General features: G+C 37.5%; 1 protein-coding gene across 1 annotated transcript in view; it reads right to left on the bottom strand.

Moving 5' to 3' along the window:
- The window catches only part of NBAS (NBAS subunit of NRZ tethering complex), a 158,525-nt gene that overhangs the window by 67,500 nt on the left and 77,709 nt on the right, over positions 1-13,316 (bottom strand). Inside the window, exons 39-40 of the mRNA XM_068183435.1 lie at positions 8,975-9,051; positions 8,310-8,447 (exon numbers count right to left, since the gene is read on the bottom strand). Of these exons, the coding sequence (XP_068039536.1) occupies positions 8,310-8,447; positions 8,975-9,051 (215 nt within the window). The remainder of the gene's footprint in view (positions 1-8,309; positions 8,448-8,974; positions 9,052-13,316) is intronic.

Here is a 13,316-nt window from a genome sequence, read left to right as displayed (position 1 = left end):
AACACTTTATCACTGATACAATAATAGATCACTGTAAGGCTATTTGGCTTGCTTACTTCTTTTAAGACCAAGAATCCATCTAATTGTTCTTAAATAAATAATCTACAGACTGCAGTATAGAAATGATCAAAAAACTCATCAGAAAAACTGCTTAGATCAGAGGCCAATCTGCTTAAATCAGAGGCCAATCTGCTCATAATCACCTCAAAGACAAAACTGAAACTGTGGACCTCTCTGGATTGATGTTGCAAAGCATTTCCCTCACCTCTTGAACTGCAATCTTTTGGCAATGGGCAAGCTGCCACTGCAGCCAGCCACAGAAATCCAAAGGGGAATGCAGAGGACATCTTCCCTTGTCCCCAGATCCCTGTAAAACCAGCTTTTACACCATTTTAAGCATTCCTAAGAAAGGTCTCATGCTCCAGTGGGAGTCACATACAACAAGCAAAATCCTCGTGTTTAGCAAAACAAGGAGATGACAGCACAAGAGCAAGGGCAACCAGGGAGCAGGGTGTTAACATTCCTGCTGCAGACATGGCTGTACTTGGCCCATTTCCCTGCCTCTGCAGTTGCTGCCCATCACCAGTGCAGCTGGCAACCAAACCATACCTCTAGAACACATTCATATTTCAGAAAGAAGAGCTCTCCCTAATCCTTTTAGCAATTGCCACAGTCCTTGCAGCAAGAGATTCAATGGGCTACAAATTTGATTGAGGGGAAGGCAAGAAAAAAAGAATGAAGTGAAGCACATAAGACAATAATTTTCAACACATACTGAAGCAGGAAAAAAGATTTACAGGAACAAAATAGTTAACTCAGGATGTAAAATCCTGAACATGCCTGTTCACTCAAGAAATACACTCCATCTCTCCATAGGACAACTTTTCATTAATTAAATTAATGATACTTGTCTTCAACTTAGACTTTTGCCATGCCGCGAATCAAAAGTACTTTAACTTAGACACAGCACCACATGAATTTGGGGTAGCCAACCTTCCATATCACAGCTGATCTGCCCAAAGCAAAAGATAAAACATATGGCTAAAATGGAAGACCAGAACATCTCAGAAATAAACCTTTACTGTCACATCATTCAACTGTGAGGATACCTCAACATTATCGTCCTTCCACTGCTGCAGCTATGTGTATTGTGTGACAACAGTTTTGTTCAGGCTCACCTTTCACGACCACTTTTTAAAAGGGTACAGGAAGCAGCAGATCTCATCACTCACCAGAGAAATCACATGAGGTCAATATAAAAGAATACCTACCAGAATACCTTCTGTAAGCTACAAGACACATCAGGATCAAGTTGTACAAACTTATTTTAAAAATGAACTAGAGAATCTATTGCTCATCTCATCTCTACTGTTAAACCTGTAAGTCTTACGCATTCAGACATTAAAACAATATTCTGATTCAGATTTAAAATCTTAAATCATCTATCAGAAGTTTTTGTAACATATTCTAATGTCTCAGCTATAATTAAGTATAATGGTTTTAAAGCTTGTCCCTACTCTTAAAAATGCTTCTGACCACAGTATGGTATACAGTACTGCAAACAAGGTATTTCCTACTGTACTGAAAAATTTGTATCTGGATTATGTAGATCCAGGAAGGCAGCTGTGGACTTAAATTCCCTAGCCTGCCTTCCTTCCTTTACCATAGATTTCATGCAGATGTCTCTTTTTTCCCTGAATGTTTTAAAGTTTCATTCCAGATGTATGCCTGTATCAAATAAAACCACTACTGGATCACAGCACTGCTGCAGGAATAAAAATAAAAAAAAAAAAAAAATAAAAAAAAAAAAAAAAAAAAAAAAGCAAGAGGCTGCTGTTCCATAATGAAATGAAAGTTACTGGAAATGTTGTACAGGCAGTTGTTTCCATAGTTATGTTAAATGACTTGTGTTTGAAGAGTTGAAAAAATTGTTCTATTGCTGTTTTCATAGAAGCGCAGAACGGTTTGGGTTAGAATGGACATTAGAGATCCTCTTGTTCCAAGACCCCTGCCATGGGCAAGGACAGCTGAAACTAAACCAGGCTGCTCAGAGACCCACCCAAACTGGCTTTGAAGACTTCCAGGGATGGGGCATCCACACCTTTTCTAGGCAACCTGTCCCAGTGCCTCACCACCTTCACACTGAAGAATTTCTTCCTCATACCTAATCTAAACCTACCCTCTTTCAGTTTAAACCCAATCTAAACCTTCCCTCTTTCAGTTTAAACCTGTTCTCCCTTGTCTAGTCACTACATGCCCTTGTAAAAAGTCCCTCTCCAGATCTCTTGTAGCCCCTTCAGGTACTGGAAGGTGCTATGAGCTCTCTCCAGATTCTTCTCCAGGCTGAACAACCTCAATCCTCTCAGACTTTCCTTTTAAGAGAGGTGTTCCAGCTTTCTTGGCTGCGAGCGCATGTCACTGGCTGATGTCAAGCTTCTCCTCAGAGAAACACTTTTTTGCTTTGATTTCTATCAGCTATTCCAACAAGAATGAGGAATAATTTCTCCCAAGAGTAAATGTTTTCATAGGTTTTTTCCTACTATGTGCTCTCTTACAGATTTTCTGATTGATAAATCAGGTTGAGGTAGAAAAATCCCATCATTTCATCTGACAGCTCTTTTAGTGAAAATAACACATGATATATAAAAGGTTAAAGTGTCAACTGAAAGAACATTTCTGAAAATAGAAAATTACTACATGGTTTTGAATGAAGTGCCTACTAAATTCATAGCATATATTTAATTTCCCATTTGCAGTCAGCATTACTCCCAGTAAGTGCCATGTTTTTAGTAATAACCCTAACATTCTGTCTATCTCCCTTTAGTCTAAAAAAAAAAATCATTGTGCATTCTTTTGGAATAAATTATGTAACTGGGTATTCTTTCAGAATATGTCTTTAATTTTGACTTATATGGTAGCAACTGTAGTCATACACAGACTTTGGGACAAGCATATACTCTTGCTGCAAAACTCTACTGCAGTATTATGCAATTTCAGTTTAACTACAATACTGCTTCTTTATAATTTGTACAGTTACTTGACTTGATACATGCAAATATTTCTGTATCTTACTAATTTAAAGGCTGAAAACTAGATAGCCCATGAGCTACAAAAACACTTAACTTCATCCTCCCTGACAGCTATTAAAATATCAGAAGTCAGATATTTTTCATCCTAATCCAAGAGCACCACTAGCATTTCTGAGAAGTGTTTCTCAGTGACCACCTTAATTATTGGAATACACATTTTCATTAGTAGTCTCCTCAGCTAAATACAGAGGCCAATCTAGCATTTAGCCTCCATCAAGGTTTCAAACAACTAAAAAAAAAGGGGACGGAGAAGCCTACCCTCTCACTCAATGGAAATTCAGCAGTTGAAAAGTAACCTATATTGCCAACTCAGATGAATGAAATTTTGCTAAAATGTTCTTAATTATTAGATGACTAGCAAATTTCAAGCGGGTTGCCTGCAAAATCCATGATGCTCACTGACTGGAGAAAAACAATTATAGAAGCTTGGAAAAGGAATGTAAAAGAGAAGATAAAACTGCTTGACTAGGGTACGACTGCTTCAAAAAGCTGTTGGTCACCTCTGTACTGTTTCCCAGAGAGGAACAAAACCCTTCACAAGAAGGAAAAGCATTAGCACTTATCTCAGCTATCTCCCTCACATGAAAAATCACTACTATGTCTCCAGAGCAACATGGGCAAGCTAAAACTCAACCCTCTGCTGAAATGAAAGGCTAGTTTGAAGATCCTCTTTTCTAAAAGAAAATTTCTAAACAGCTGTCTAAAGAACAATACTTGCTCTGCTTTCAGAAGTAGGATTTGACAGTATAGCTCATATAACCCTTGAGAAACAGAAATAAGCAAGACTGTAAGCATCTCATTTCATAAGTACACTTTAACTTGAAGAAATGAAACTGGGGAATGGGGGCAACACCTAACAACCATGTAACAATAGGTATTTTCTGAGTCACCTAAATAGTATTTGGTCCCAACTAAGAATGGCAATACTTTGTCCTGTTGTGTTCTTAACAAAGAAGGATGAGGATCTGTGAAACACTGGCTTATCTATACTAAACACATCACACCCAAAAGAATCTACTTGTCACAATCTGGCTACAGTGTCCCTAATTGCTGGATTAGTTTTTCAGCGATCATACCAGAAGATGTTCAAAACTAACCATAAATGTATATATTATCTCTAGTAAACTGAAGTCATCATATAGGAATGTGACAGAATATGCAAACCAATATGCAACCATGTAATTAGTATTCCAATAAGAGATTTAGGGATTACCTTGTGTAGAGACTTAACCTTTAGCTGCACTTGAGTGCCAGGTTAAACCCATTAAGACCTCATCTAGTATGGGTAATAGATCTGCTATCAGATGCATCAGATCTGCCACCCTCCCTTTTTCCTGTATGCAGCCTTCTTATATAATATCTATTTCCATTTCAAATTAAGTCTTTATTTTCAACATCCTATATCTGGAATATTACATAAAGCTGTAGCATATGGACCATGGCTGGGAGTTTTACTTCTCTGGATTAATATCACCGTATTTATAATTTATACCAAACTTACACAAGCAAACAACAAAACCATGGGAGCCAGGTGAAGCTGGCAGAATGAAATCCTAGCAGACCAACAGAAATTTCTACATATTCCATCCCAAGTTCATAGCTCTCCTCTTTTGACCAAATTTTGCCTCTTAGAGATGTTGATAGAGGCTTTCCAAAGCAGCAAACAACAGAAAAGGGAAGCAGATTAAGTGCACAAGAGCACAAGTTTCACTGCATAATGTACCCTGTCATACAGTGGCTAAATATATATCAGGCTATTTAACTCTGTGGACTGAACTCCCAGGTTCTTCACCAATTCTAGGCCACAACAAGAGAAGCATCACTAAGGAGAATCTCTGAGCTTACCAGTTCAACATATTGTCAGATGCAATGCACAAAAGGACAGGATTCAAACTCACCTTTTTGAATGAAAAGTAACATATAAGGGAAGAAAATAAAAAACTAAGAATTTTCTGCTAACAGCAAATTTCCTCATCTGCTATTAAGTGCAAATTCCTGCTCCCCTCTGCATCTTAGCAGTATTTGTTGTAGCTGTTGTTTGATGTCCAGGAAAACGCTTGCCCCCTCAGATGAGGTCAGTAAAATAATCCTCTTCAAAATAATATAATCACCTCAGCAACCGAGTATTAGCATGAGGACAGGAATGTAACATATTCATTAAACTCAGGATAATTAAGCATTTCCACTCCCTTCTAGAGTAAACAATTTATTCCAGTCAATTATCAGATCACCAGGATAGGACAAATGAGGAGATAAGATGCTAACAAGAATTACCCAGCAAATTTCTTGGTCAGCTGTACAGCTTTTCTTTTTGTTCATCAAGACTGGGAATTAGTGAGAGGTGAATCAGAGTGGCAATGGGGCAAGAGCCTGGATACTGTGCAAGCAAGGTTCAGCAACAGCTGAAACAGGCATGTTACCAACCCTTCTAGCCACAAATGCAAAAGCACAGCACCACAGGAGTTCCAATGGAAAGTCAATCCCATCCTGTTACAAACCTAAACCAAAAATAAATATAGGTCCTCAAAGGGTAGTTAGTCTTCTCATACGAGTACGTTCCACACACAGTCTATTCCTGGAAATTTTGTTCTATTCTCCTGACCTTTATCTGCATTTTTCTTAGCTTGGAGAGCTCCTTTAACATATTGCTCAGGACAAGAAAGTAATATAGCTCAGATGCCTTAAACTGTGACTGCTGTGTTTATGTTGTCATAACAACTAAAATTTGAAATAGTCTGGGACACAAAATTAAAGTAATACTTTACAGCCAAATCCCTTTGTTTGTCCTAGGAGCAAAAGAATAATTTTACCAGAAACTGAAATTATCAAGATGAAGTACTCATGAACTCTTTTCAAACAATGAAAGAAATGAGAAACAATTTTAAAATGAGAAGCACAGGTTGTGTATACTTTTCCATGCTTCCATACAGTTTCCCTTAATTCAGACAGTTTTCCAGCAGTACACTTGATTCACTGGACTAGAAAAATCACAGCTACTGTGAATCAGATGCTAGTAGACAGAAATACACGCTCTATGATCTTGAGGTTTCACCTTCTGAGCATGTAGCTAAAGTGCCAGGTTTACATCATTACTGACCCTGTAAAGAGTGAGAATGGGGGAAAACAAGAATTGGCTGTACACCCTCACCCACAGAAACAGACTCAGATACCTTCTAAGAATAATGTACAGCTTGAGGCAGGCAAAGGACCTAGGGATAAACTGCTGCTTTCACAAACAGCCACAAGATAAAGGTAATGCAAGCCACTAGTGCCATGAGCTGGAAGACAGTCTACTACGGAATGACATCTCCAGCTGAGTGTAATATGTTCATGTAAGTTTGAGATCAATTTTCTTTTCCTCCCATGGAACTCCTAGGAAACACAAAAAAACCACCCAAAACTCATGGCTAGATCTATTCCCATGGACAGAAACTAGAATGGCATTGATAAACCAACTTGCAGGGGGACCCATTCTTTATTACCAGTATCTAATTTGTAAATTTAAGCAAATGTCTGTTTCACATAAAAATTAAGTATAAATTGGATATTTAAGTCTGGTGTTTAACATTTTTGGTTTAGATTTTTGGAAAAAAACAAGTATGTTTATTTTGCTCAAAAGTATCTGTTTCTATTTCTTGTTTTCTACTTCTATGACATTCCTTCACTCAATACTCTTGGAATTAGTAACAATGAATTATAAATTAATATTTGCCTATGTTGTTTTTTTACTGGCATCCAGGCCAGTTTTGGTGGGGCTTTTTCCTGTTTTTTTGGTATGCTCTTCACTCAACCTTCTTATACAATTGTTTTCAAAAGCTATTGTTTGAGAGTGGCTTAAACATAGAACACACAATTTCTAGCATACAACTTAGAATACAATATTTATCACAGTCACATACAGTGTTTTACCAAGATGGAACAAAAGAATAGCCAAAGATCACATCACAGTTAAGAGACAAACTGCATGATGCCATTGATAAGACTTTACTTATTAAGTTGCAATGGGAGTATAAATAGTTCAATCTAATATCTCTGTCCTCATTCTTATAACTTGTACTTTCCAAAGGCTTCTTAGATCTTCCTGTAAAATAGGACTGTTTAAAAAAGCTAAAGTAAGAAAAAAAAAAAAAAACACAAAAAACCCAGAAACATTTTCATCAAAGTTGTTTTGCAGCAGGAAGATTTACAGGCTTAAAGAAAGCCTTTTAACAAATACGAATTAATTCATCACAACCAACATATTTTTCAGGCCCCACAGTTGTGGGCTACATTTTCCTTTAGCATCTAACCAGAAGAGAGTAAAATGAACATCTCAGCAGGAACATGAAAGGCTTCCTAATTGCAGAATTGGGCAAGTATCAAAACAGGCTTTCTGCTGTAAATCGGGAGTCATTCTTAACACGGAAAAAAACAATTCTCTCATGCCACAGAGGTGATTGCTTCCTTTTCAGAAAACTCGTGACCAGAAGTGTTCTTTTAGCTACAGTTGAGAGACAGGCTGAAACCCAAGCAGTCCAGAGAGTTTCTTCATAGGAGGAAAGAACTGGTGTAAATTCAGAGAGGGTCACTTGGAGCAAACTAGAGTTTTTATGCAGGTACCTCAGTAAGAATGGCAATCAATGCCTTATTAAACTTTTGTATGTTACCTCTTCCATTTAGTATGGACTTCTACGTGAAACTGCTTTAACCACTGGCAATGGAGAATGGGCAAAGTAGTGCCATTCCAAAACCAGAAACTTGTCAAAGGAAATTAAAAAAATTCTCAATGAATGAGGATGAATTTTCAGAACACCATATGTAAACTGAAATACAATTCAACACACCCTACGGGAGGCTATGAAACTTTCTGAAAAGCACTGTTCTTGTTGAAATGGACTTCACTTCTCCTGGGAAGTACTACATTGCCTTATACACAGTATTGCAAGGTAACAGCACAAGCTATACTCATTAATGCTCAGTGCTTATAAGCTACTTTGAAGACTGATAGTGCTGTTACCTAAAAATGACACTTGATATTGTACTTCAAAAACTCTTCCACAAATTGTGAAGTACTTGTTTGTTTACAGCACTGTAGAAGAATAATTATGCATAACACAACAGGCTGCTCACAGTGTAAGTCAGATCAGCTCCCTGACAGGCTTAACTCATGTACTGGCTTTTTAGAATAGCTTTTATGCTGAACATTAATGAACATGGCTTTAAAAAGAAAAGAGTACTAACCCTGTAGAGAGGGTGGCATTTGTCCTTGAAACATGGTGCCAAACGAGCATAGATCTGCAGGCTATAGTAATAACTTGCCAGCTGGAGAGATAACGCAGAATGTAATTGCTTTTCAAAGCATTTGTTGGCATCTACCACCTAGAAGAAACAGAGAATTCATTTACATGAAAGAATTAGCAAGCATACAACATTAAGTGTACAAACTTTCTAAAAAGCTACTTGCTGTCATTTAGAAATAGCCCTATGTTTTTCTGGCACAGAAGTAAATCAGTAACCTCCACACATAAAGATAATTCTACATTATGGTTGTTTTTTCCCCCTTGCACAAATACCTAGCCAAACATTCTTCCAACTACACTATTGCTGCTTCTATACCACAAGGTTATTATCCACATTTCTGAGTTACATTAGACTTGTCAGTCTGGTGGACCAATTTCTATTTTAAGTAAGAAAATGTGTCTTTTCACCAGTGCCATGCTCAACGGACCGTCCAAAGGCATTTGTTCACTTTCCTTTATATGCACCAGCCCAATCTGCAAAAATCTGTATTAAAATGAATTTGAATACTTAAGATTTTAAAATCTCAAGGAAATGAAATTTGCTAATGGAATTCTGCTATGAATAGTCTTTCCTGGCAAAAGCATACAAAGTCCCTATCAACGTACCTGTGGCAGTGCAAGTAGATAGGCAAGAGACAAGGCTGCATCCTTGGGTAAAGCATCACTTGCCAGTTGTAGAAGAACTGCAACACAGAGGGAGCAGACACAAAGTTTAGATTACTGACCCACTTGGCCTTGAGAGCTAGCAAATGAAATGTTTTCAGGGCAACTATATTTTATTAGACACTAGCTTGAAGCACTCCAGACATACTTAATTATATCAGTGCAATACAGAAAGAGATAATATATAATTAAACTGCAGCACAGCTTTACCTTAACTTCCAGGCAAAGTGTTTGATGCATTAACCAAAGAAAAATGAGATTATGCAACAACAGATGCGAAACAAAGCCACCTGTACTGATTTCCAAGAAGTAAATATTTTGCTTGTAAAATCAAGGAAGTAATGTAATGTTGTAAGGGTTCAAAGATACCAAGAAGAGGAATGGTACAAAATGTCTTCAGGCCTGAGCTCAAACTCCCATATCACTAAACAAAACTAATCATATTAAAAACTTCTGCACTAATTAAAAATAATAACAAAATGCCACAAGTATCATAAGAAACATCACAACAAGGTTCTGCCACATCTAGAAAGCAAGCATCAGTACTACAGCAATTGAAATAAATTAATCAAAGGATAAGTATTCTGATTATAAACACATATACTTCTGGTAAAACTGACACAAAAATCACCTGCTTTTCCTACATTATAGATACCAAACTTGGGGGGAGGGGTTTTTCCATTGTTATAGATTACATTATTACTAATGTTATTAATAACAATATTATTTCAATAGGAAGAAGCCATCTTCCAGCAACTTAGCACTTTGTTTATTTCAAGGAAGTCTCAAACACCTGTTAATTCCCACATTACATAAACTCCTCTGCAGGGCATGCTGATAAAAACCTGATTACTTTACACACATGCCCACAGTGAATTCTTTGTTCCAAAGAATGACTTATAAAAGGCTTGAATGACCAATTACAATTTTAAGATTATAATTAATTTGCCATCAGCCTGATACAAGCACTAAATTTCTATGTGACAAGTTACCACAGAGGCTGCAACATAAGCCTGTCCAACAGCACCTATCCTTTAGGCTTCAAATGGCTTTTACTATGCTTCAGACAGCTTCTTGCTGCTGAAAGATTGTTTCTGCTACACTCTAAATAACCTGTATGCTGTCCAAGCAAAGATAGTAAGAACTCTACAAATATCTAATAACAGAATCTCGATGAAAATTGCTGGCTCCTCTTCTGATAACAAGCTGTTATTTTATACGTTCTTATACCCACCTCTAGTTAAAATAAAAAAAAGAGGAAGGAGGAAGGAAGAGCTTCAGCTCTTCAGCTCTGCTGAGAGCTTCAGTTCTGCTCTCTCTTCCCTTTCTTTGGAGAATTAATGATAGTAATACCTCTTGAATACACAATAAATGATGGACTCTCTTCCAACTTAACATCCCCCAACATGAGAACTGACAAACTTGCAAAGAAACTGTTCTTCACCATTAGGATAGCAATAATTACAAAGAACACAGATCAATACAGGGTCAGAAAACAATATGATTTTGTTTTGCATGAAGTGTGACACATAGCATCCCAACTGCCAGAAGGTATGTAAGAACTGTCTCTACTGTCATAACTTCCAAGAAAAAAAATTCCTCTGTACTGATCCAATAAATTTTCTGCATGCTAGTGTGCTCATGAAAGGTTTCCATGTACCCATACTTAGATGTGCACTTTACATACACACAAATAGGTGTATGCAAAAATAATTTCATACAGCTTTCTGTCTCCCAGTGAAGCCCCACAAGAATCCTGTGCAGTCTAACAGGGATGAGTTCAAATCACAGGCTCCAGACATTAGCAGGATGCCATTCTATCCTGTCATGTATCTTCACAAAATTTACAGGAACTTAATGTCATTTCAGACCACTGCCAAATCTGGAATTTGTCAAAGGGATTAGACATTACAGGGTTGGTAAATCAGGGAGGCGGGCAGTGACAAGCAAAATGCCAATGCTGCTGTCCCCCTGCTGTCCCACAAGTACAACTTTCTCAGAAAAACACAAAAATATTTTGATTTTATAAATATTTTTGTTTCCTGTGCAAGTCTTTATGCCATAGCATGTTTGAGAGGCTAAATATTGAAAAAATGGTTTATTTGTGAAAATTGGAATTTCTCTATACCTAGAAAGTTTCAACTCACTTTCAGTGGATTTTCCCCTGAAAAAAATGTAAAAACTTCTTTAAGTCTTCAATTGTTCATTTAGACCATGATAAAATCTCAATAAACTTAGAAGCACATACTGCAGTTAAACAGCTATATCTACAAGCAACCACAAAATTATGGGGAACATTAAGGTATTATATGCTCTAAAACCCCTGAGGAGTAATAGGTATGACTGATTGTCTTGGGTTTACTCTGAGTTTAGTGCCTAATCTGGTTAGAAGGACATACAGCCATCTCTCAAATTGCATCTTCAACCTCCTGATCAATCTCTAAGGCCTATGGAGAAAGAAAACCCCAAACAGAGATGCACAGCACAGCCTTACCCACACCTAGTCTGGGTGCACTATCAGCCCACAGCTAAGGAAGGAGTGCTTTACAGGACCCAGGAAGATGAGAGTCACCATTTCCCTTGGAAATACTCAGTTTTACCACCGACATCCAGATAGCAAGGACAAGAAAAGTCAAGGTCCAAGGCTTGTAACACTACCCAAATCCATAAAAGCAGCAAAATATCTTGATGTTTATTACAGAGGTTTACAAGGCCAGAGGGATGGGGCTCTGAGTAACCTGGTCTAGTGGAAGGCATCCCTGCCCATGGCAAGGGGTTGAAACGAGATGATTTTTAAGATTCCCTCCAACCATTCTACTATTCTATGATGTTGCCCGCTGTCTGTGGGGAAGGTGTTTAGCCAGTCTCTCACTCTGCACATGGCACTGTTATAGTAAACAAAGTCTGATGGATGCTCTAGCCTCTCCTAAGACGAAGTGCCAAGTACAATGAAGACTTCTTTGCTAAACTGCATCTCCCTCCAGGTTCTTCAGTTCTTTTGATGGAGTTGAAACCTGCTGCTATAGATGTCCTAGAAGACAGCTAGAAGCAAACAGCTGGGATTCAAACTTGTCAGCAAAATCAACTGTAATCTGCTATGCTTGCAGTTACTAAACCAGTGCAGCAGCTGACACCTCATATCAGCATTCGAGTTTTGTATGGCAAAATCCTCCCAAAAATGTACAGGAAGCCTGAAAATGATAAAAATGCAGAATAACAAGTGGGATTCATATCTGTGTGATTCCTTAAATTTCAGCAGTGTGCTATCAATATATATATTTTCAATCTGCACAATCCTGAACATGTTAACTCATCATAAAGACTTCCATGAGAACTGACAAAGCAAAGCTTTAAGGGGGAAGAGCTGGGATTCAATACCATTAAGACAGGGGCTAAACACACCACAAATAGTAAATTATTAATCCAATTATTTAGAGAAATCTATGTTACACTAATGCTTAAGAACAGTTTACTGACTACCAAAAGGTATAATACACAGAAGGACTGATGAGTCCAGAATCAACACAGCCCATTTTTCCAGAGGAAAATAGAGAACTCTCTTTCAGAGCACAGCTGGAGGGGGACTCTTAAGTGAAACTGACTATAGAATAAAAGCGGTGGAAGAGAAGCATTAAATGGCAAAAATTTTAATATGCACACTTAAGAGGAAGGAGATAGAGGCTCAAAAACTGAAGCTAGAATCTAATTTTTTTTTCTTCTTCAATAAAAAGTCCCCAAGATTGAAATTTCCATGTCAAAAGCAGCCACTGAATTGTAAACAGTTCCAATCACTCAAGTTCAAGCAGGAACTTTTACCACAGATCTGCCAAGTAAATCATTTTCCCTAGGAAGCATTAAATACTTTTTAATCCCTGCCCACCCTCCTGCCTTTAAGACACAGGAATCAAAGCTAAAGGCCTATGAGCATTCAGCATGCAACAAATGAGATTTTAAGTACTGATTTTAAAGGATTGTTTTTTGCATTAAGAGAGTATGTAAAGAACAAAACACACACACACCCAACTTATACAAGCTGTTGCTAACCATTTCTGATTCACAGTGTTGTTACACAGAGCTACACAGGTTATCTGTACAAACACCACATATCTCAAACTACTGAATCATATACTTGTAAGACAAATATGCTGGTTTTCATTAAACAGTTTGAGTATTGTGTAGCTTATGAAGAAAGCCTGTCTTGAAACTTCTCATATAGCAAGTGATTTAATATACTCATTTTTCATGACAGAATTTACCACAAGCCAAGTGTAATACATATATCTTC

This window comes from Anomalospiza imberbis, chromosome 3, assembly GCF_031753505.1.
Source record: "Anomalospiza imberbis isolate Cuckoo-Finch-1a 21T00152 chromosome 3, ASM3175350v1, whole genome shotgun sequence".
NCBI lineage: Eukaryota > Metazoa > Chordata > Aves > Passeriformes > Viduidae > Anomalospiza > Anomalospiza imberbis.
Note: the sequence above shows the minus strand (reverse complement) of the source record. Positions and strands in the feature narration are given on the sequence as shown.